Source organism: Lagenorhynchus albirostris, chromosome 9 (genome assembly GCF_949774975.1).
Source record: "Lagenorhynchus albirostris chromosome 9, mLagAlb1.1, whole genome shotgun sequence".
NCBI lineage: Eukaryota > Metazoa > Chordata > Mammalia > Artiodactyla > Delphinidae > Lagenorhynchus > Lagenorhynchus albirostris.
Window position 1 is genome coordinate 14278314 of NC_083103.1, and position 24929 is coordinate 14303242.

General features: G+C 49.6%; 1 protein-coding gene across 3 annotated transcripts; it reads right to left on the reverse strand.

Moving 5' to 3' along the window:
- Positions 1–469: 469 nt before the first annotated feature.
- SLC35C1 (solute carrier family 35 member C1) lies at positions 470–7402 on the reverse strand. Of its 3 annotated transcripts, none has more exons than XM_060159339.1 (3): positions 7368–7402; positions 5519–6045; positions 470–2274 (listed from the first exon to the last, which is right to left on the reverse strand). In XM_060159339.1, exons 2-3 carry the CDS (start codon positions 6012–6014, stop codon positions 1715–1717), a joined length of 1056 nt encoding a protein of 351 aa, XP_060015322.1. In that variant the 5' UTR covers positions 6015–6045; positions 7368–7402; the 3' UTR covers positions 470–1714. The 3 variants fall into 3 exon arrangements, with proteins under 3 accessions (XP_060015322.1, XP_060015323.1, XP_060015320.1); XM_060159340.1 differs by lacking the exon at positions 7368–7402 and adding an exon at positions 7289–7347; XM_060159337.1 differs by lacking the exon at positions 7368–7402 and having other exon boundaries at positions 5519–6888.
- Between the last annotated feature and the right edge of the window lie 17527 nt (positions 7403–24929).

Sequence of the window (24929 nt, forward strand, 5' to 3'; positions counted from 1 at the left end):
GATTTGGGTCTTCATACCAGTATGTTCTACCACAGTGCCTGGCAGGTAGTAGATGCTCAAAAAATGCTGGGTACCTGTGCTCTGAAGGCAGAGACCTCCGTCTGAATCCTACTGCTGCCTCTTCCTTCCTGTGCTCCTCGAGCCTCAGTGTTCTCATCTGTAAAATGGGGGATCGGCAATGGCGCCCACCTCAAGGCGCGTGGGAGGGCTGTGGAGATGAATGATGGAATAGAGGACTCAGCAGTGTCTTGCCTCCAGCAAGTGCCCAGTAAATGGCAACAAGCACCAATATGAAACCTGAGGTCTGGAAGGAGTCTTGGTATTTGAATCAACCCCTTGCCTGGAGGGAGAACAGATTCTTAGAAGGGCTGTCCTGCTAGAACCCAGGCTTGGCGATGGCAGGGATGAGCCTTCGTTCATAAATCCCAGCCAGACCCTGCCTGTCCCTTCTCACTGCACACAAACAGGATGTCTTACTCTGATTTTTAATTAAATCACACACAATTCAGGGCATCGGGCCCCACCAACTTCATTAGAAACCACCTGGGATTGTGCGGGGACGCGAAGAGAGTAGTCGTGAGAAGCTCCACTCTCCCCAGCCTTTCGTTACAGGCGCTGAAGACATCAGGAGTTACCCCAGGGAGTTTTGTTCCACTTGGTGGAACAAAACACCCAACAGAAGGAACAGGAGTTGTGAAAGCCACCCTCAAGCCCAGAGGGTGTGGTGAGGGGAAGGGAAGATTCTTTCCTTCCCAAACTCAGGGAAGTTTATAATTGTTAGCTTAACACCTTCATCAAGATCAGGTTACAACACCTGCCCTGCAGGGACCTGGATCTTGGGGGGCCCAGCACAGCTTAGGTGGAAGGCTCTGAGCTGACCCTGGCTCCATCAGCATTCCCTGGAGAGGCAGAGTTGGGAGAAGCCAAAGTGGCTCCCTGCCTCCACTTCTGGGGGGCTGTTACCTGAGCCAGGTAGCTGTTTGTGCCAGGTGGCAGCTGCCCCTCAGGGGCAGGGGAGTGAGGCGGGCAAAACTGGTGTTAGCGACTGCGGGAGGGTGTTAACGAGCAGGGGCCTGGGCCAGGCTTGGTACCCCCGATCCTTCACCCCCTTGCACGGGGGCTGCTGGTCTCAATGCAGAGAAGAGAGAATGCTTGTTCATTTCCTCCCTCAGCCCAGCCTACACTTTCCCCCAAAAGGAGGCTGGTTTGGGGTGGGCCAAAGCTATGCTGCCTGCCCCGGGGCACAGAGGTGTGAGGTTTCCCAAATCCTAAGCCTGTGGTGGGGTCACACCCCCACCTCCCCTGAGTCCAAGTGAAGACATAATGGCTTTGCCAATACTCTCCCTTAAAGGTTGTGGCCTGTCCCCAACCCCAAAGGTCATGTGGAGGTAGGAGGCCCTGGCAGGGGGACAGGAAGGGGTGCTGTCCCTCTCCTACTCCCAGAGAGCTGGTGCTCTTCCAGAGAACCTAACTGGCTCTTCCCATGGGGGTTCCCTCCTCCCTAGGGGAGGACAAAAACCCAGAAATAGGAAGGGGGGTCGAGACAGGTTTGGCAACTTTCTGACATCACTTGGAAACACTGGTTCCATTTCAACCACCAGATTCGCATCAGGTCTGTAAGGCCACTGTCTCTGGGTCCAGAGAGACACCTTCACTTCATTCATGGGCATTCTCCCTGGGCCGGGCCGGGCCATTGCAGGGTCTCCGGAGGAGCTCACACCTCCACGTTACTCTTCTCGTCCTCCTTGGGGCGGGGCTCCTCCTGAATCTTTTTCATCTCCCAGCCCCTGACCCAGGTGTAGGCGGAGGAGCCGCCCAGCACCATCATGTTGCTCATCCACCAGAGGAAGCTCTTCGTCTCCTCGTAGTAGAGGACGGCCAGCACCGTCTGGGCACAGGCTTTGGCTGTGCCGGACACGTTGTGGGTCAGGGGACTGGTGAACTTGATCTGCAGTCCTGTTACATAGCCGATGGCGAAGCCAAACAGGCCGCCCAGCGTCATCATGCCCCAGAAGTGGGCGCTGCCCAGCTGGGGGAAGTTGTAGAGGGCTGGGAGCTCCCCCAGCAGCAGGAGCAGGGGCAGAAAGAGGACGCAGGCATTGACGTTGTTGTAGAAGGTCAGACGCCAGATGCTGCCGTCCACCGCCGGGAGCACCTTCTTGGTGTAGATGGCATTGAGTGAGACGCAGAGGCTTGCGAGCACGCCAAAAAGGGTGCCCATCCAAGACAGGGTACCCTCTGCTCCCTCCTGGTCCACACCAAGCCAGAAGCCACCTACAGTAGGGAGAGGAGGAGAGGGGTGGGGGGGGAGGAGGAAGGACAGAGAATTTTGCCACCGAAGTTCACAGACTGTGTAACGCTGTCCCCATCATCCCATCCTCCCTGCTCTTCCTGCAAGAAACGTGTGCAAAGTCTCCACTACATGCTAAGCACCACTCAGGGCTGGGGAAGCAGCTCAGGACATGAACCCTTCCTTACGGAGCTCACATTCTGGCAGAGGAGAGAGTCATTAAAATGATTAAAGAAGTAATTTTAAAGAAGTAATTTCCCAATTACTTCCTTAATTACAATTGTAATGAGGTCCATAAAACAGTACAGGGTGCTGTGAGAGCCCATAACTGGGCGACTGTGCTGGCCTGGGGCACCTGGAAAGCAACATTTGAAATGAGCTCTGAAGGATGAGCACAGATACCGCACTTCGTGGTTAAGGTGACCTTGGGAAAGCGACTTAAGGTCTCGGAGCCTCGGCTTCCTGGTCTGTAAGATGGGAGCCTACAATGGTTGGAAGCCCTTGTGGCCTGAGGTCTTTGGGGACAGTCACTCTTTCTGAGACTCTCATGTTGTGACATCTCCTGCTCACAGAGCCTCCATGGCACCCCACTGCCCCCCAAGTCCACAAGGACTCTCAGCCTTCCATGCGGGGCCTCCCACGCCCTTGCCACGATCTGTGTCTCTATGTCACGATCACCCCGAGTCCCCTCTCATCTCCCTGCTTCTCACACCAGAGCTCAGTGTCCTTGATCATTTACTGCACCAGAAACACCCTCCTCCTTCCTGAGAGAGTCCACTCATTCTTCAGGGTCAAAGCCAGTCTCTCCAGGGGTGAAGTCTTTCCTGATATCCCCAGCACCCAGACCTCTTCCTGGCCTCCTCCTGCTGTGCTTTCCTTCAAGACCCTTGCCTGCCCTGGGCTGCTAGACACCTGCCCGTGGGGACAGTACAGTCTCTTTAGCTAGACCCCACCTTCCCAGAAGGCAGGGGCTGAATCTTACACGTTTTATCTCCCGCCACAGCAGCCCGCGATGTGGTTTTGGTGCCAGAGAGATTTGGGCTCTGATCAGGCTCTGCTATGTAGAGGCTGGGTGGCCTGGGGACAGTTTACTTAACTTCTCTGAGCTCCCATTTCCTTCAGCTGTAGAGATCTGGGTCACGTTCTTGGCCCTCCCACTCCAATCAATCTACTCTCCGCCTTGCAAACAGAATGATCTTCCTACAGTACAGATCTGCTCAGGTCCTGTCCTGGCTTAAAGCCCCTCTGTGCCTCCCCACTGCCCTCAGGAAACAGTCCAGACTCACTTAACTTGGGCAGCCTCATGGGTGCATCTTGCTCTGGCCCAGCCATGCAGAAATGCACATGTTTTTTCTACTGACTAGAACATTCTCTCCTCACTCCTTCCTTATACCCATCTAGTACTTTCTCTGGAATGCCTGCTTAGATTCCTCCCTCCCCACTCCCCACCAGGGTTTCCACAGCACCTTTTGTGTCTCAATCCCAGGAGGCTTGGAGAGTCACCTGAGACCCATCTTCCCCCTCGAGGAGTAAGGAAGGAAGGGGAAACACTGCGGAGAGGAAGCCAGGTGCTGGGCCAGCACAGAGCACCAGCCTCCAGGGCGCCTGCCCCATCAGGCTGGCCAGCGAATGCACTTTCCCAGAAGCTATCTCACCATCTGCTACTTCGATTACTTTTTGGGACTTGGGCCTAGTTTCCCTAATGACTTCATTGGTCGGCATGCAAATTTGCCAACCAGGAGGTCCCTCCCACTCCACCCCTTATAGGGTCAGCAGGGCTGAAGTGGAAATCCCTGGGGCATTTGGCTAAGTGAGGCCTGGGAGCCCATACCAGCTCTCTTGGGGAGGAAGTGGAAGCAGCGAGCCCGATCTGCCAGGGGTCTTAGCAGCTCCCCCCCACTCCAACCTCTGCCCTTGCTCCCTCTCCCACCTTGGACCTAGACTGGGCAGCCCTAGGCCCCGAAGTGGCTCAGTGAGGGGAACATTTTCTAGGACAGGTGGCCTGGGATGGGCCTCTCCCCAGCAACCAGTGCAACTCAGCCTGAGACTCTGAGACACCAACTGAGAATATGTAGGTCAACCAAGATGAAATTTGCAGCACCAGGAAGAACCTGAACAGGTTCAAAGAAAGATCCCATTCCTGGATGACTGAGCCCCAGGAGGGCTCTGAGGGGGTGGGAAGCTGGGGGTGCTCTTACCTAATGGGCTGCAATAAAACATTTTGTGATGATGGAAATGTCCTGTCATCTGTGCTGTCCAATACAGTAGCCGCTGGCTACACGTGGCGCCTAAGCACTTGACATGTGGCTACAGAATGTGGTAACAACACCTGCAACTGAATAACTGAATTTAAAAAATTTCCCTGACGTTGAATTGGAATAGACACATGTGGTCAGTGGCTGCTGAACCGGATAGTGCAGTTCTAACCTCCAGGGGACAAGAACAGAGCAGAGTGGTTAGAAGCACAGGCCTGGGGGTCCGGCCACTCTGAGTTTGCATCCCAGCATGGCTACTTCCTAGCTGTGGGGCTCTGGGTAAGTGACTTAACCTCTCTGAGTGTCAGTTTCCTTGTTTGTGTAGAGTTGATCGTGGTGACGCTACCAGCCAGGGGGTATCTGGGGAACACAGGAGATGCTGTATGCGAATGACTAGCACAATGTCCCCATCAATAATTTTTATTTTCTGAGGGTCAAGTCTGGGAAGACGGCTAAGTTATCTCAAAGCATATCTCTTGCCACTGACTCAGGCATTATTGTAAGTCTGCAAGGTCAGACGGTGATGGTATATTTATTACAAGATGCCATGTCCTCTAGAAAGAGCACTGGATGGGGGGTCAGGACACTTGAAGTCTTGAGAAGCAAGAGAGTATAGTAGTGGTCAAGTGTAAGGAGCCAGATTGCTTGAGATCAGATCCCACCTCTGCCACTTAGCTGAGTGATCTTTGACAAATTACTTAACCTCTCTGTGCCTTGGTTTTCCCTCTGTGAAATGTAGATTAGAATCCCATCTTGTTTGAAGGGCCCTGATTGGGCCCCTAACTTGCTAGGTGACCTCCAGAAAGTTACTTGCTTTCTCTGGACCCCAGGCTCTTCCTCATATGACTGTCACGACAAGGGAGCTGGGACAGATAAAGTCAAAGGTGGTTGACAGGGTTATTCTTTAGGGTTTTGGCCCCCATCTTCCCCCACCGCCCACAGCCATTCCCCGTGGCCCTGGCTGGCCACTCACCAATGATGATGGTGCAGGTGAGCAGGGCATAGAAGGAGGTGGTTTGCTTGAGCAGCAGGTAGGAGAGCAGCACATTGAAGACGGTGGTGAGTGAGCGACCCACGTTGTAGAAGGCCACACCCACATACTTGAGGCAGAGGTTATTGAAGGTGATCATGCCGATGAAGACCACCGACAGGGGCAGGATGCTTCGGGCCACCCTGAGGTCCAGGCGCAGGGTGGGGAAGTCCATGGTGCCAGGGCAGCAGGTGGCCAGTGAGCTGAGGCCCTTGCACAGCAGCGCGGTCACCAGGCACTGGTAGAAGGTGACGAAGATGGGGGTGTCCAGCTGTAGGGAGGGGCTATCCAGTAGGTACTTGTTAAGGAACACCATGGAGATGGACGTGACCCAGTAGAGAGAGACTACCAGAGCGATCTGCAGTGCCCGCAGCACAAAGGGCTTCTCGTGGCTGGCCTCTGCCTCTCCGGAGGGGTCGGAAGTCCCCATCAGTGCCATGTGCAGGATCTTTGACCGCTTCAGAGAGGCCCTGTTCATGGTAGCAGAGGAGCTGGGTCACCCTACAGCCAGACTGATTTCCTGGAGTACGGAGCAGTGAGCTCACTTCTGCTTTCTGCAAGCTGAAGTCCTCAACTGTCACATGGTGGGTGGCCTGGAGGCCTCCCACCCTTCTCCTGGATGGAGAGGTTCTGCTCTGGGGTGAGTCCCACAACCTGCTGCCACCCTGAGGGGGTTCATGAGACAAGACACAGGGAAGAGGTGAGGGACGGGCTAAGGCTGGACAGAGATGACAGGTCAGGGGAGAAGGGGCTGGGACCGAGCAAGGAGGATTCGCAGGAAGGGGGGTGGCGGGGGAGAGATATGGAAGGAAAAGGGGGAGAAATGCAAGGCGGGGGTGTTAGAAAAGGGCGGGGGACAGCGTGGTGAAGAGGTGCTGAGAGAGACAGGCATGGGCTGCTATGGGAGAGAAAGGTTTGCAGGGTGAGAGGGGGAGGCATGCAAGGAGCTGAAAGGAGAGCGTGCGGGGGGGTTTGGAAAGAGGGTGCAGGCGAGGTCAGAGGCGCTCACGGCCCAGGTGCCGGTACAAGCCCAAGGCGCGCCGTCTTCCCAGGCGCCGGCCCTCGCTCCGCCCAGCAACCTCCGGGCTTCCGAGGCCGCTCCCGCCGGCGAGGCGGGCCCAGGATTCATTTCCTGACACGCCCCCAACCGCCTCCTTAAAGAGCCCGCAAGCCCAGCGTCTCCCTTAAAGCCACAGCCTCAGAGAAATGGCCTTCGGAGTCAGGCTCGCGTCGGGTCTCTGGCAGCCCTTGTGCGCTCCCTGCCCGCAGATGGTGGTGCTGGTGTTAGATATCGGTAGCCGCGGGAGGTGCCTGTGGGTGCTAGAGCCTCGGCCCACTTCCTCCCCCCAGTGCCCCTCCTCCGCCCCTGCTCCACATCCTCTAGAGGCTTAACGCCCCTCGACTCGGCTCATCTGCAGGTTCACGTTGCCCCTCATCCCCGGGCAGGACTGCGTCCCCAGAGCCTTAGGACCACCCCGCGTTCCCCGGCGTCTAGAGAACCCCCGCCCCCAACCTACCCCACGTCCCTCTACCTAGTCCCGCTCACACTTCCAAAACCTTGTTGCAGTCTCCTCCTTCCCCCTACTTTCACCGTCCCCATCCCTCTCCCGAGCCGGAGACCCCCAACAGCGCCCCCACCCCACCCCACCCCCGATTCGAGACCCTTCCGGCGGCCGGATCCGAGCCTCAAGTCAGCACCCCATCCCCAAACACCTTCTCCAGGCCGGGCTCAGCCGCAAGCTCCGACCCCGGGGCTGGCGTTCCCTGGCCGCGAAGGCGACCCCGCTCTTACCCCCTCCTCTGCACCGGCCGCCGGCCCGCGCCACATTGAGCCGCACCTGCAGCGCCGCGCCCAGGGCCGCGCCCGCGGGAGACTACTTCCTGATCCCAGCTCCGGGCGTGAGCGCCGCGCCAGCCTCGCCGGCTTGCTCCCCACGTGGACCCGGGGTGGCGGCGGGGCAACCCGGGCCGCAGCCTGACCTTGGCCCCGGGTTATCCCACCGGTCGTGGGAGCAGGCCCCCTTCTCTTTACAAGGCCACCCCATACCCGGGTATACCACCCAGGATCCCCGGCTCCAGTTACCGCGGCTTGCACGTCCCAGTACCCGGCTGCATTCGTGGTCCGCTGCCGCGCAACCCGTCTGTGCTTCCAGAAGTGTGTTCGGGGAACAGCCGGGATTCTTCCTGGCAGCAGTTAGTGGAGGGTCCCCCTCCCCCTCCCAGGGACGGGGCCTGGGAAATGGTCACCAGCCTGGGCCGTCACTCACCAGACAGCCGGGAGGACCGACTTCTTCCTGGTACCCGCTCTAGCACCAACGTTGGGTAGCTCAGTTCTCCGGAGTTATCGTCATTAAAACTAGGGGTCTGGACCATACCAGTGGGCCTCAACCTCCTTGCTCAAAACCCTAGCTGATATGGTTGAAAGTAGAGACGACTATTTGTGTGTAGGATGTCAAATACCGTTTAATTAGTACCATTTGATTTATGGGTGAGATTTGCTTCGAAATACTCAGAATACTCACCCCCACCCCCCAAAATATCCCCAAAGGTTGATAGATAAAACAAGATAGGCAATTGTTAAAGTTAGGCATGGGAACATGGAGTGTATAGGAGTCTCCTTACTTCTGTGTACATTTGAAAATTTCCATAAGAAAAAGGTAAAGCTTATGGAGTACATTTAAAGTCTCACTTGCTAACTGCATAAACCCTCGCCCCAGTTTAACACAGCCCTTGGCGGGCTATGGAAACTGGAAGGGTTACAGGGAAATGAGCACCAACCAACAGCCCCAGGGCAGGTACAGCCTCCGGAGGGTGAGCTCTGCACCAGGCCTGTCCTCTTCCAACCGCTCTGGCTCTTGCTCTGTAATACCTGCACTGCCCCTTCCTCTAGAAATGGGACTTCCTGCTTCCTAGTTATGGGCTGGCCTCCAGGTGGAGGATGCCATCTGATCACCTTGTCACCTTTGAATCAAATTACCCTTTGGGGGAAGGAAAGACTTAAAGGGACTGAGCTGGTCCTCTGTCCCCTACTTGGAGAGTCTCATTCCAGGGTCAAACTTTAAAGGTTGTGGGTTTCAGTTTATTAAGAGCAGCCCCTAGGTGCTCTTCTCTCTTAGGCCTGATATTTCACTGTGACAAACACTTTAATAGCAAACAGGGCAAACTTGTCTCTGAGAGGCCCTGGTTTCCTGGAAGGGCCCTTCTCCTTGACACGTTAACAGGACTTAATTTATCTGATGAATGTGCTGTCACCCGGATCCCCTCGGGCAGAGATATATACTGTATATAGGCCAGATGCACTTCACCAAGAGAGACCCAGGGACAGTCCACACTGGATGTTTGGGGCACAGTCTGGGCTCCCCATGTGCCAGGAGACCAAGGTGCATCCCTGTGTCCAATCCCTCCCCTTGTGTTGTACCTGAAATTCCACCATTAGCTTCACTCCCTTGGATTAAGGTTGTAATAGGCCACTACAGTAAATCTCATAGATTCCAATCCTTTTGTCTCTTTATATGAAGGAAAGGGGAAGTGGGGATGTTTCTTAGGGGTCTAAGGCCTCAGGAATTGTGCACTTTGCACGACCTGCTTTTGAATTTTTCTTAAGGAATGTTAATTGTTTAAACCATTCATAAGGGTGATGTTTTAGGTCTTGTCAAGAGTAATTACCCAGGGTGTGAATTTGGTATGTGGCAGAACATAAGGTCATTAGTGTGGCAGTTGGGCCCTTTTTGGGTGTGGTCCTATTTTCTTGCCATGGCTGGGAGCCACTGATGACGTCAGAAGAAGACGATGTCTACCCAACAGGGTGAACAGAACTAACCTCCCAGGTGTGCGGGACAGTGGATTGGTAGCAGAAGGGCCTGAGAGCTCCTGGGAACACGCAGGTATTGACTCTCTCACCCCTGAGTTCAGCAAGGACTCCTGAGCCTACTCCATCTAGTGGACATCGCTGTTTTCTACCAAAATTCATCCTCCCATTTGTCCAAGATAATTGAATGGTTGCCCAGCCAGAGAGCACAGTTCCTAGCCTCCCTTGTGGGTAGGTGAACCACATGACTCCATGGCTGGGGAACGGAGGTGATGTGTTGTACTTTCCAGGTCTAGGCCTTAAACGTTAGGTGGGCGCTCTTCCGTGTTCTCTCCTCCTCTTCCTATAACCTGCAACCCAAATGTGCCTATAACACAGTTGTTACCATGGAGACGAGGTCAATTTTTAGGGGTTGTGGGAGCAAGATGATGGAAAGAGCCAGGGTCTCTGTGTGGAGTAGAGCCACCCGCCAACCTGCCCTGCCTACCTTGAGAACAGTCGTTCTATGAGAGGGGAATCAACTTGCGTGCTATATACACCTCTGCAGTTATGAAGTGGTCTCTTTGTTACAGCAGTTAGACCTTTACCCACAATACCCATCGTAGTCTATATTCCCTTCTCCTAGAACATATATGTGTTCTCTAGGCAAAATTAAGAAGGCATGACGTTGTTAGTCTGATCCCTCTCTCTCTTGCTTTTTCTCTCCCTCAGTTCATTATCTATCTATCTATCCATTCATTCATTCATCCTGTTCCTATCCAGGACCTGGCACTATTCCTGCCACAAAAGCTGCTCAGTACCTCTTTGTGGAACGAATGAAAGTCACACCACAACTAGGAGTACCTGAAAATCAAGGCTGATTTAAGACCTTTATTGGCCCTGTACCCTGAAAAGCTTATAAGTCTCCTCATTCGCCCTATATGTGATTCAAAATAAAAATTAATACTAAACTGTAAAATAAATGTAAGGAGAGGAAAAAAATGTTCTGTTTTTCTCATGGTGATTGGAATATTCTTTGGAAAATAGTATATTCTTTCCAGGAAAAAAAAAATTATGCCTTTCCTTTGCTGGTACTTGTGGCAGACAGTAAGAATTGCCCACCCCAGGAGTTGGCAAACATTTTCTGTAAAGGACCCGAGAATAAATATTTTAGATTCTGTGGGCCATATGGTCTTTGTCACAACTACTCAACTCTGCTGTTGTAGTGTTGTAACAAATGGGTGCTGCTGTGTTTCAATAACACTTTGTAGGGACTTCCCTGGTGGCACAGTGGTTAAGAATCCTCCTGCCAATGCAGGGGACATGGGTTCGAGCCCTGGTCCAGGAAGATCCCACATGCTGTGTAGCAACTAAGCCCGCACGCCACAACTACTGAGCCCATGTGCCATAACTACTGAAGCCCGCGCCTAGAGCCCATACTCCACAACAAGAGAAGCCACCGCGATGAGAAGCCTGCGCACCACAACGAAGAGTAGCCCCCACTCGTCGCAACTAGAAAAAGACCACGTGCCGCAATGAAGACACATGCAGCCAAAAATAAATAAATAAATAAATAAATAAACTTTATAAAGATAGGCCATGGGCTGGATTTGGTTTGCTGGTGTAGTTTACTGACCCCTGGTTCACCCTCTATTAACTTAACCTTCTTTCTTACTAACGCTACCCATATATTGTTTGTATGTCAATGTGTCCACCTAAAAATACTTATTCCCCACACCTCCTTACAGCTAGATGTGGCCATGTGAGATACTTTTGGCTAATGAGTTACAAGCTGAGAATTTCTGGGGAGGCCTTTGCTTTCTTGATATAGGTACAGCCTTTGTTGCTTCTTGTTCTTACATGTTCTGTCTGTAATGCAGACTTGAGGTCTGGAAGGGCAGCAGCCATCTTGTAACCATGAGACAAAAGATAGGAGGAAAGCAAAGGATGGCAGAGCAGAAGCAGGGAGAGGGCTTGCCTGAGTCCCTTAGAGCTTGGATGAGCTGCCATCCAGCTCTGGGCTGCCTACTCCTTATTGCAGGAGATGAATAAGACCCTGTCAGTGTACCATTAGAGCACGGTCCACTATACTGTGTAATTAATTGTTGCTGGAACTCACGTCTAAGGTTCCAGGAAGGCCCGGGATTGGGTGGTACTGGGTCTGAGGCAGCAAGGGAGGGGATACAGTTATCTGGGATTGAATGCAAGCTGCAGAGCTGGAGGCGGAGTGGAGCATTCCAAAGGCAGGGCTCGGGGTGGCGGAGCCCACGTCAGCATGGGCAAATTCCAAAGCATGAGATGCGTGGCCAGGGACTGTTCACAAAGGAGTCCCAACATGGGGGAGGGGGTTCTGCATGAAAGAACGGGAAAACTGCAGAGGATTAGCAAAGAGCTGGCTCTCTTTAACAATAACGTCTACTGGGGACATCACCTCTATGCCCGGTGCTGGCTTCCGGGAAGCACCTAGCTTGGGATGGTGCGGGCCTTTTTGGTTTTTCTGAGGTCTAGGATAGCCAAAAGCATTACTCCCCAAAGCTCCTGTAACATGCACCTGGATCGTCTCCAAGCGGGAGTGATGTTTTCCCCAGCTTAGCAGCTAACCCTTGGGGAGTGAGTGACAGAGCCAGTCCCTCCTGGTGGAGGGCGTTTTACTAACACTTAACACTTATTGGAGGTGGCACCACGCCAGGGTTTTCCGTATACAGCACGCAGTCCTCGCAACAACGCTGTGAGGGATAGTCTCTTGTTCTAATCTCTAATTTACAGATGAGGAAAGTGAGACCCCAGACATATTGGGTCACTAGCCCAAGGCCACCCAGTGAGGAGGTGAGAGCCAGATTTGAACCCAGACCAGTTTGTCCGCTGAGCTGAAGTTTGTCCTGTTCCATGAGTTCATCTCCTCCCGAGCCCGGTTTCCTGATTGGTCTCCTAGGACACTGGTCCTATGGAGTGACCATGGCATTGCTGCCCTCTGTCCCGCGGTTTGTTGGAGGGTGGATATGTGCCTCGGGCTGCATTGTCCCAATCCCCAGGGAACTCTCCACGCTGTCACTCGAGAGCCCTCTGGTTGATCCACTATCTGATCTTTTTCTCTAACTTTTTCACCTATTAGTTTCATCTCCCACATGAACTGTAAACTCCTGGTGGCAGAGAGGGTGTAGCTAACAGTTATATGGTAGCTAATCATTATCAGGCACTGCTCTGTGCCATGCCTTGGCCTCAATACCACATGGTCTCATTCCTCTAAACTTATAATAACTATTTGAGATGCTATCTTATTATCCCATTTTATGGAAGAGGAAACCGAGGTCCAGAGAGATAAAGTAAGTCGCCTAAGGTCATAGAGGCTTGTAAGTGGCTGAGCTGGGATTTGAACCCAGGTCGACTGACTTACTCACTTAACTATTAACTTTATTCTGCCTCTCTTTTTGTGTACAGCACTTTGCAGTTTACAAAGCATTTTCAAACACATTTAAAAAAAGTTTTCAGAACACCAGGGCTTAACAGTATGTTAGAGATTGTCTATTCTAAACCCCTCACGTTAAAGAAAAGAAAACAGGTCCAGCGAGGGGCAGTTTATGAAAAGGTGAGACAGGACTGGAACTCCGCTCTCCTAGATGCTGACAGCCCTGCACATGCCAAGCTCCTTCCCTGGACTGGAGCTCCGTGAGCACAAGGGCTATGCCATTGGCATGTTTAGCTCTTCAGCACCTAACACAGAGCCTCACACACAGTAGGTGTTCAGGGAGTGTGTGTTAAATTAATGTGAGTCTAAGATGATCAACATTGCTAATTATTGGGGAAATACAAATCAAAACCATGATGATATGTCACCTCACACCTGTCCGAATGACTATCACCAAAAAGAACACAAATGACAAACATTGGTGAGGATGTGGAGAAAAGGGAACCACTGGACACTTTGGTGGGAATGGAAATTGGTGCAGCCACTGTGGAAAACAGTACAAAGATTTCTCAAAAAAACTAAAAATAGAACTACTGTATGAGCCAGGAATTCCATTCCTCAGTATACATCTGAAAAAAACAAATACACTAATTTGAAAAGATCCATGAACCCACAATGTTCGTAATAGCTGTATTTACAATAGCCAAGACATGGAAGCAACCTAAGTGTCCATCAAAAGATGAATGGATAAAGAAGAGGATGTATATATATACAATGGAATACTACTCAGCCATAAAAGAGAATGAAATTTTGCCATTTGCAGCAACATGGATGGACTTGGAGGGCATTATGTTAGGTGAATAAGTCAGACAGAGTAAGACAAATACTGTATGATATCACTTATATATGGACTCTAAAAATACAACAAACTAGTGAATATAACAAAAAAGAAGCAGACTCACAGATATAGAGAACGAACTAGTTGGGGGAGGGTAATATAGAGGTGGAAGAGTGGGAGGTACAAACTATTGCATGTAAGATAGGCTACAAGTGCTTCCCTGGTGGTGCAGTGGTTAAGAATCCACCTGCCAATGCAGGGGACATGGGTTCGAGCCCTGGTCCAGGAAGATCCCACATGCTGTGTAGCAGCTAAGCCCACACGCCACAACTACTGAGCCCATGTGCCACAACTACTGAAGCCCGCGCCTAGAGCCCGTGCTCCACAAGAGAAGCCACTGCAGTGAGAAGCCTGTGTACTGCAACAAAGAGTAGCCCCCGCGCTCCGCAACCAGAGAAAAGCCCGTGTGCAGCAAGGAAAACCCAACGCAGCCAAAAATAAAATAAAATAAATAAATTTATATATATATAAAAAGATAGGCTACAAGGATGTATTGTACATGGGAAGTATAGCCAGTATTTTGTAATAACTGTAAATGGAGTGTAACCTTTAAAAATTGCATAAAAAAATAAATGAACACGAAAAGCAGCTATACTCCAATAAAAATTAATTAAAAAAATAAAATAGGTAGAGAGAAAAAAATGAACATGAGTCTGGTGTGTGTGTTATTATTAGACACACCATTTCATCCCAGTTATCCCTCAAGGCATGTAGCATGATGCTTGGCATGTAGTAAGTGTACTCGTTTGAATAGCGTTCAACCCTCAAACTCATCCCCAGAACCTCAGAATGTGAACTTATTTGGAAATAGGGTTTTTGCAGATGTATTTCGTTAAGTTAAAATGAGTTCATACTGGATTAAGTTGGACTCTAAATCCTATGACTGGTGTCCTTATAAGGAGGGAGATTTGGAGACAGAGGTGACACACAAGGAAGAAGCCCATGTGAAGACGGAGGTAGAGGTTGGAGAGGTTGGAGTCATGCAGCTACCAGTCAAGAAACTCCAAGAGTTGCTGGAAAGCACCAGAAGCTAGGAGAGAAGCATGGAACAGATTGTCCTTCGGAGCTTCCAGGAGGAACCAACCTTTGACACCTTGATGGTGGACTTCTGGCTTCCTGAACTGTGAGAGAATAAATCTGCATTGTTCTGAGCCACTGAGTTTGTGATAATTTGTTATGACAGCTCTAGGAAATTAATATGGTAGGTTTGTGAAAAACAAAACCAAAAACTCTTGCTTGACTGATAAATCTCAGGATAGCAACAGCTTTTTCTCAGTCGTGGCTGGGGGTGATGGAAGAGAGGGTACCAGCAGCTAATTGAATCCTTAACGCCCTCAGTGGATGGTACTGATCTTCCTGGAGAGACATCAAGGCATAGTGGAAAGCTCCCTAGACTTCTAGTTTTTGGCCTGGTGACTACAATCTTTAGACTTTGGATAATTCTCTCCACCTCTCTGGACCTCAGTTTTCCCATCAGTAAAATGGGAGGAGAGTCAGGCTTGCTGGTCTTTAAGATAAAAGACTCTGATCCTTGTCCCAGATGGTACATGGAGGGGCAGGGGAGAGCCTGTTGAAGCAAAATGGAATGTATCGGCTGATGTCACTGAAAAGTCCAGGGGGAGTGGCTGGCTTGAGGTGCAGCTTGACCCAGAGGCTCAAACAATGACATTAAACACATCCTGTCTGGGCTCTTCTCCAAGTGTTGGCTTTGTTCTCAGGCTCCATGCGATGGCAAAAGTCTTCAAGCATTCCAGACTTTATACCATGTAGGTTTTTTTCTTTAAATAGACTATTTTTTAGAGCAGTTTTAGGTTCCCAGCAAAATTGAGCAGAAAGTACAGAGATTTCCTATAGACCCCCTGCCCCACACATGCACAGCTCCCCCATTATCAACATCCCCCACCAGAGCGGTACCTTTGTTAGAATCCATGAACCTACACTCATGCATCATTATCACCCAAAGTCTGTAGTTTACATTAGGGTTCACTCTTGATGCTCTACGTTCTGTGAGTTTGAACAAATGTACAATGACATATCTACTATTATAGTATCATACAGAGTCATGTCACTGCCCTAAAACATTGCTCAAGTTTCTGTCCGGTGGGGAAAAAAAATCAGTTTCTCAAAAGCCTTGATGTTTATTCTAATTGATCCAGCCCAGGTCACATGACCACCCTTGACCAATCATTGTAGCCAGGTGGATAAATCCAGCCTCCCGGCTTAAGCCCTGCATAGCAAGCTCCACCCTTGGACCCAGACAAGGTGGTCTGAGAGTAGGTAAGCTTTGGCTCTGGAAATAAAATTTAGGAGGTGTTGCCTGATGAAGAGGGATGGATGCTGAAATGGCAAACTACCGAGGTCCGCTGTGAGGGGCCTGTTTTGGATGGGGGAGAGGGTATCTGGAAGGTCGCAGGGACCTCTTCCCTCCTCCTTTGCTCCTGTGGTTCCACCTTGTTCAGTGCTCTCCCACGTTCGCCCCTAAACCTGGCTAACTTCTTGTTCTCAGGACTCAGCGCAGACATCGCTTCCTTAGGGAGACTCTCCAATTAGATGAGATCTCCCTGATGTGCACTCCGGCTGCTTCCCTTTGTTGACGAGGTGTGAAGAGAGTACACACAGGAGGCATCTACTCCTTTTAGGGTAAGAATGTCTTCGTCTCCTTTTGCGAGAGCCCCTTCCATGGCTCTTGCAGTCTTTGGGGGCCATCAATGCACTGCTTGCTTTTCTCCAGCCAAAGTGTTACTGAAAGTGGTGGTCTGGCTGCTTGATGCTCTAAAGCTAGTAAAGAGGCAAGGTTGGTGGAATGAAAAGTTCGCTTTATTTCCGAGGCCGGCATCCTGGGGGGCAGGGCAGACTCTAGTCCAAAGGCTGACTCCCCCCGACCCATGACAGAGGGCAAGAGCTTTTATAGACGGAGGGAGGAGGCTACATGCAGAAACAGTACAGTCAGCTCTGACAGTCATCTAGAAACTGGTCATGCAGTGGTCTGATCAGTGTCATCTTGATTGTTTTAAGTACAGTTAGCCTATAGTTCCAGGGTCGGTTTGTTCTCATTTCTTTGAGGCCAGTTCTTGGAATTGTGGCAGCTTATGTCATGGCTACAGTCTGGTCATCATGTAGTTAACTTCTTCCACCTGGTGGGGGGTCTCAGTATCTATAAGACGGCTCACAGGATGTGGCTCAGAATATTAACTATAGCCCTTGAAGAGAAACGAAGGTCCTTGATTTTGCTTAATGACTAAACAATTATTACTTGGTCTCATTTGACTGTTTTCCTTTGTTTCTACATTTTCTCACTTTGCTGATTAAACTTATTCTTTGGCTAAAATTTTCCACAGACAAAAGTCAGGCTGAGGACATGGGAGGCAAGGACCATAGGGTCCTGCTCTGTTTCAAAAGGGGTGGGTGTGACCCAGGCCAGACTAATGAGCCCATTGCTTACTTATCCCTTCTCTGAGATGGACAGAAATAACAATAAAACCTAAAATTGGTTACAGCTGATTCGTGGTGGCAGCAATGCCCAGAAAACCCATTTACCACTTCTTGCCACTGAGACCCTCAGAGCTGCCCTCCTCGCTGTCCTTCCCAGCTTTTTTCTTCAGCTTTTTCCTTGGTTCTGCAAGCAATGCTGAACTCTTCCAATGACCTCCTTTTTGCATAGGGCGGCTGGAGCCTGTATCTATTGCTTACAATCAGAGAACCCTAGATGCTACTGTGGGCATTTCCTTCTGTCCAAGAGGAGGGGTCAGGGCAGGAACCGGCCAGCTCCAGCGAATGAATCTGGCCATCATAACCCCACTTCTCCCGAAGTGCTGGGGTTCCAAGAACAGGGTGGGAGAAAGGAAAGGGCAGGGCAGCAGGAAGTGTAGACCAGGAAGTGTCAATACTGGTGTGTTTGCAGAACACACTACTTAGTGTGATAAATGTGTGGCATGTAATTGGGAGAGCTAAGTACAGAGAAAGTATCAATAGAATTCCTGCACATAATGGTCAGTTTCTTTAAAGTTAGGTTTATTGAGGTATACGTTATATACAGAAAAATTTATATTTTAAGTGTACAGTTTGGTGAATTTTGACAAATGTGTACACTTGGGTAACCACCACAATAATCAAGATAGAGAAGAGTTCTATCACCCTCAAAAGTTCTTTCTGGTCACTCGTGAACTGATTTCTGTCCCTATAGTTTTGGTTTTTCCAGGATGTCATATGAATGGAATCATGGTATATAGCCTTTTGTGTGTGACATCTTTCCCTTAGCATATGCTTTTAGGATTCCCCCGTGTTGCATGTACCTTAATTTGTTTATCTAGTCACCAGTTGATGGTTGTTTCCAGTTTTGGGGGGGGGGTATGAATAAAGCTGCTATAAACTTTTGTGTACAGGTCTTTTTTTTTTTTTAATTAATTTATTTATTTATGGCTGTGTTGGGTCTTTGTTTCTGTGCGAGGGCTTTCTCTAGTTGTGGCAAGCGGGGGTCACTCTTCATCACGGTACGCGGGCCTCTCATTATCGCGGCCTCTCTTGTTGCCGAGCACAGGCTCCGGACGCGCAGGCTCAGTAATTGTGACTCACGGGCCCAGTTGCTCCACGGCATGTGGGATCTTCCCAGACCAGGGCTCGAACCCGTGTCCCCAGCATTGGCAGGCAGATTCTGAACCACTGCGCCACCAGGGAAGCCCTGTGTACAGGTCTTTGTTGGAGGTCTGTCTTCATCTCTCTTGGGGAGATACCTAGGAGTGGGACAGTTTGGGCCTATGGCAAGTATATTTAACTTCTTAAGAGACTGACAATCTGTTTTCTAAAATGGTTGTACCCACCAGAAATGTATGAGAGTTCCAGTTGTTTTGCATTCTTCTCAGTACTTGGTATTGCCAGCTTAAAAATGTTATCCATCCTAATAAATGTGTAGCGATCACTTATTGTGGTTTTAATTTGCATTCCTCTAGTGGCTAATGATGTTGTCTTTTTATGTACCTATGCGCTATTCATATTTCTTTTTTGGTGTCTGTTCTCATGTTTTGCCCATTTCTGAATTGGTTTGTTTGCTTTTCATTATTGAGTTGTGAGAGTTCTTTGTACATCTAGATAAAATCCTTTATCAGATATATGCATAAAAATTTTTTTCCCAGTCTTTAGTTTGTCTTTACATTCTCTCTCTCTCTCTTTTTTTTAAAAATTTTATTTATTTATTTAATTTTCGGCTGTGTTCTGTCTCCGTTTCTGTGCGTGGGCTTTCTCTAGTTGCAGTGAGCGGGGGCCACTCTTCATCGCGGTGGGCGGGCCTCTCAGTGTCGCGGCCTCTCTTGTCGCGGAGCACAAGCTCCAGACGCGCAGGCTTAGTAGTTGTGGCTCACGGGCCCAGCCGCTCCGCGGCATGTGGGATCTTCCCGGACCGGGGCTCGAACCCGTGTCCCCTGCATTGGCAGGCAGATTTTCAACCACTGCGCCACCAGGGAAGCCCCTGGCAATTTCTTATAATAGTTAAATATACATATCCCACATGACCCAGAGGTCTCACTGTTAAGTATTTACTGAAAGAAATGAAAAATTATATTCAGACTAAGACCTATGTAAAAATCTGGAGACAGGGCTTCCCTTGTGGCGCAGTGGTTGAGAGTCCGCCTGCCGATGCAGGGGACACGGGTTCGTGCCCCGGTCCGGGAAGATCCCACATGCCGTGGGGCAACTAGGCCCGTGAGTCATGGCCGCTGAGCCTGTGCCTCCGGAGCCTGTGCTCCGCAACGGGAGAGGCCACAACAGTGAGAGGCCTGCATACCGCAAAAAAAAAAACACAACAATCTGGAGACAATCCAAATTTGTTTACAATAGCAAAAAATTGGAGACAAACCAAATGTTCGTTAAGAGATGAATGGATAAATGCAGTGTGGTATTTTCATACAATGGAATACTACTGAAAATGAAATAACTGCTTGGGTTAAGCAAAAAAATGGATGACTCTCAAAAACATTTTACTGAGTGAAAGAAGATAGACACAAAAGGGTATGTACTGTACAAGTTCATTTATATGAAATTCTAGAACAGACAAACATAAACTGATTATAGAGAGCAGATCATTGCTTGACTGGGGGTGGATGGCTTGATTACAAAGGGCACAAAAGAACTTTCTGGGGTGATGGAAATGTTCAGTCTCTTATCAATGTCAATATCAATCAATATCTTGATTGTATGGTTGTCATCCAGGTATACATACTTGTCAGAACTTAAACTCTACACTTAAAAATCTGTGCATTTTATTGTGTGCAATTATACTTCAATAATGCTGACACAAAAAAAGTTGGTTGCAATGGTATTTCTGGCCCCTGTTTTTCCAAGTACTATTAATTTTTATGTACCATGGGAGTGTCCTTGAAACGTTAAAAAGTATATTTTAGCTTTTATTGTTATCTCTTTACTCTCCATCCTCACCTCCAGTCTTTTGGGCTTTTAATTTCTAAATAATTCTTCAGCAATTATGCATGTGTCTGACAAAGTTATAACACATTTCAAAGGTTTTCTACCAGGTTCCAAGTGAATCAGTTGAAAGGAATTTGGCTGGAAATGAATGTTTACAGCCATTAGTTCATGTCTTGATAAGGTTGATACACCCTGGGGTGATTTTGCAATTTTCATACGCGTTTTGAAAGCAATTTTGTCTGCTTTCTAGGTTGTTTCATTTTAAAAATTCATTTCCAGTCATCCATGTCCACTTACCCATTTAGCTATGTTTTCACAAACTCCACAGAATATTTCTACTCTCTTAGAGAGGAAGACAAAATTGACAGTTCACAGAAACATTGCCAAACAACAGAGTAGGCATAATGGACTGAAAATAGATCAGGACGTTAAATTAAAAAACAAAAATCTAAAGTCTGAGAGAGGACTATAAAAATGCAAATCTATTGTGACACAAATGCATAAAAAATGATTTACTTACAAAGTTCCCAAATTCTGTCACTAGCTTGTTACGTGACCTTGGGCAAGTTTAACCTCTGTCGGGCTTATTTCCTGGCCTGAAAAGTGGGGGCTAATAGTAGAACCTACCTCATGGATTATCATGAGGATTAAATGAGAAAATTCATATGAAAGTGTAGAGCCCAGTGTCAGGTGTATAATAGGCATTTAATAAATATTTGCAGTTATTATTATTATTACCTCCATGGTGTATAAATATATTGGAAGAAAAAAAAAGTGAGTGGACATATTGTTAACCTTTCTGATCATTTCTCCTGGGGTCATACCGAAGGTGTGACCGCCTGGCTGGGGGCTTAGGAGGTGATTCTGTTGCTGGGCTGGTGTAAGGAAAAGGAGGTATAGTTGCAAGGCTGAGGACGCTCAGAGGCTTAATGTTAAGAGAGCTTTAGCTCTTACGTCCCCAAGTTCTGAATTCATCCATTTAGCCACTCGACAAATGTACTGATTCCTCAGTGTCCCACGAATATAGGTCAAGGATCTTGCTCACAGGCTAGTGGGGAGATGACACCAGGGTAGAAATAGAGCCTAAATGGCCTCTGAGCTCACCTTACCCCTCCGGTGGAAGAGGAGGCTCAGAGGCTGAAAGTGGCTCGAAAAACACTTGAGCAAAGCCAAACTGGGAGCTGCCACTGGTCCCCAGCCTGAGCAATTCTCCCTGGCACCTGTGATCATAGTAGCCCAGGATAGAAAATGCTTGGGGTGACCCTAATAGGGGAACAGTTGCTTTCCCCTGGGAAGTAGTGATATTTAAGTCTGGCAGTGACAGATGGGGAGCATTTGGACACATCTGGAGGAAGGGCTCTCCAAGTGGCAAGATGCAGAGGCAGGAGAACAAGAGATGTATCTGAGAAACATCTAATATTCTTCCTTTATCATGGGACTCTCCCTCCCATCCAAGAAGGGCTTCCTGGAGGAGGAGGAATTTCAGGGCTGACACCAGGATCTATCTGGGTTCAATGAAACCACACCTTGCGGTTCTTAACTTTTACTGGGGCAGCATGAATTTCTCCTCCCCTGCTACCTCTACTCTCCCCACGCACGGTTATTGGAACTTGGTGCTTCTCAGGACTCAAGTAACAGAAGAGAGTCCTTAGAGATGTAACATGACGTGGGAAGGACACGGATACTGTAGCAGAATTGAATATGGAAATTACGCAAGTGGGTGAATTTCCCCTAGGATAAAATTCTGAATGATTTTTAGACATTTTGCCCTGAAGCCAGGCCACCCTGGGGCCTTTCCTTTACCCTCCTGATCCAAAGTCCCCACTTCCCCGTTCCTCTCCCCCTTCCAATTTGAGTCAGAGCTGGAACAGACTGGCTCTCCAGGAGGGAGGCTGGGCACAAGGGGAGGAGGTCTTGGGTAGGGGGAGGGAGGGGAAAAGTAAGAGATTAGAAGGCTGAGGAGCTGAGAAAGGAGGGAAGAGAGAGCTAGGAAGAGTCCAGGGCAGTTCATTTCTTGGTGGCATGGTTGGCCCTGTGTGGACACTTGGAACGCACTGGATAAGCCACAGGCAGGGACCATGTTACCGTCCTGGCGCCTGCCCCGGAACACCCATCCTTTTCCTGTCCAATCAGCATCCAGGTGCTGGAGATAGAGAGGAAAGGCTGGGTGCCCCTGGCCTTCAGGAGCCTCCTTGTCTGGTGGGAGACAAGAATGTGAAGAGATGATTAAAACAGCAGGAGAGGGGCGAGAATGGGCGGGGCATGCCCTCCAGCTTTTAACCTATGGCTAGCCGTGCTGGGGCTAGGCCATCCCATTCTCTCCTGAAAACTCTGCCCCTTCCTTCTCCTCTTGTCCTGTGGGGTCCCTCCTCTGGTGCCTGGAGCAACAGTAGCCTCAGTGCCCCCCGGGGAGAGGCACCCACAGCAGCAGAAGAGGAGAGAGAGGAGGAACCAAGGGGAGAGGGACCACGGGGGAGGGGCAGGGCAGGGGTCCAGAAAATCAAGCCCTGGATGTGGCCATTGCCTTCGGGTCTGGCGACTGTATGACTCCACCGTCTTCTGAGGGGTAAGGGAAGTGTGGTTTTGAATTCCACAGACACACTCACCAGGCAGATTTGCAGATTTCTCTGGCAGTACAGGGAGGGGTGAGCCCAGTGGGAGGGGCTGGCCTGAATGGACCACCTGGAGGGCCCCAGGTGCCTGTCCCTGCCCCTCAAGTCTTAGAGGTGGTCCAGAGGCAGAAGGTGAGTTGACAGACACTTGATCAAAGCCAGGGCTGGGAACCCCTGCCCTCCTCAGCTGAGCAATTCCTTCCGCATCCCCACTGGTGAATTTGTGAATTAGTGGGAAGAGTCTTCCTGGCTGGGTCACTAGTAATATTGGACCATAAATTCTCCCAGGGGTGGGATTTCCCAGATTCTAATGCTGACGCTCAGACATCCCAAACTCCCAGTGAATATTTGCCTGTCCTTTACTCTGTGCTAGGTGCTGTCACCTGGGGGACTGCGTTTCATTCTCACAGTGGTCCTGGGAAGTAGGTGGTATATTATTCCCATTCTACAGAGGAAGAAACAGGCCCAGAGAGGGGAAGTGTCTTGGACAGGGGCTTGCTTAAGGTCAGGAGGAGGTGACTCTGGACAGGAGTTCCAGCAGACAGGGTCAGAGCCTGCCCTGCTGCCCCTCCTCTCCTCTCCTCCTTCCTAGGGTCTGGCCCTCCCTCTCATGGGGCCAGGCTCTGGCCCAGCTGAGGGAGCCTTTCAGAAGCAATTCCAGGCAGGGGAAGGCCAAAGAGACAATTCACAGGACTGGTACTGAGAGGTGGGTCTTGGCGACGTGAAAAGGCTGATGGTCTTATAAATGCTTGAAACGGAGAGCCAGTTTTCTTTCCCCCCCACTCCCCTCAACGTGGATCTAAAACCCCTTCAGGCTACTTTTGGGGGAGGGGGTAGCTGACCACTTGAACCAAAGGCTGATGGGGAGAGGGGGCAGGAGGAAACAGGAGGATTGCTCCCAGGGGAGGTCCTTCTCTGGCTAGTAAGAGAAGCTGACTTGGAGGAGGGGTGGGACCCACCCAGCTGTGCAGGGGGCCTCTGCTGATGCTGCATCCAAAAGAGCCCTGGCATGGGTATGAGTTGAGCGGCTGGAACTTCTGAAGTCTGTATCTGTGATTGTTGGTGTGGTTGTACATTTCCACCCTCCTGGGGTTAAGGACATAGCGAAGGGAGATGAGGTCACGGTTTATGAGAATACCAATTATGTGGCTTTGTAAAGATGCAATGTAAAATGCTGATAAATGTTTACGCACGAAATTGGCAAGAATGCAAAGCCCCTCGGTTAAAAAAAATTGTCAGAATTGCCCAGTTTCCTAGAGGTGGAGGAGCTAAGTGAATTGTTAACTGGGAATTGTAAACCTGCCACGTGGTCATGTCACTTTGGTTGTGCAATAGAAATGCCGGCCTTCTATATGCATGCATGGCTGTTTGCATGCCTCCAAATTTCTAATTTCTGCTGGGGGTTCTGGAGACATTGTGCCACTTTCTCAACAGTCACAGTTATTATAACTTTAAATCTTTTATCTATATCCTGTAACAGTGTCATCCAAGTGTTCTTTAAATGGTGGTGCTGAAAAACGCACCTGAAAATCGATAACGTTGGAAAGGAAGTGAGATGTGATAAAATGTTATGAAGAAGACCAAACCACCGGCAGGAGATGCTGTGCTGTTAATTTAGCCGAGACCGTGCTGTGAAATATTAGAGGTAATGCCGGGAAAATAAAAAGTGGCATTAAAGCAAAAATATGCCACAATGGGGGTAGATTTATGCAACACATCCTTTCCACTTTGCATTCATTTCTATGGCAAAATTAGTCCAGAATTATGCACGTTCTGAATTATGCAAGGTCTTCAGGAACACACGCTTTGCATAAAATGCGACTGCCCTGTGCTTAACGGTGAGTGGGTGGGGGAATGGGTCAGTTATTCTAGGGTTTGCTTAGGCCAGGCAACTTTCTCTTTGTGTCCTGGCTTGTGGCTCGGTGACTTCATCTGTAAAGTGGGACAGTCAGACTGGCTTCTCTTGCTCTCTTTGTTAGACTTTGTAGAGACACAGGCACCATCATTTTCTGCCCTGAAGTTGTCTTCTCCGGGACAGAATCCACAGCATACACTAAACTCATCTTTCTTCATTGTGAGGTTGGCCTTTCAAATACCAGGTGTCGTAGAGGATCACTTATCTGAATCCACGTGGGATGATCCCTGGAGACAAGATCCCTTTACCTCCATCCCCATGGTCCCACAGAGATGTGCCTTGCGACAGGTGGTTGGAGATTGAAAAGGCCGACCGAAGAGGA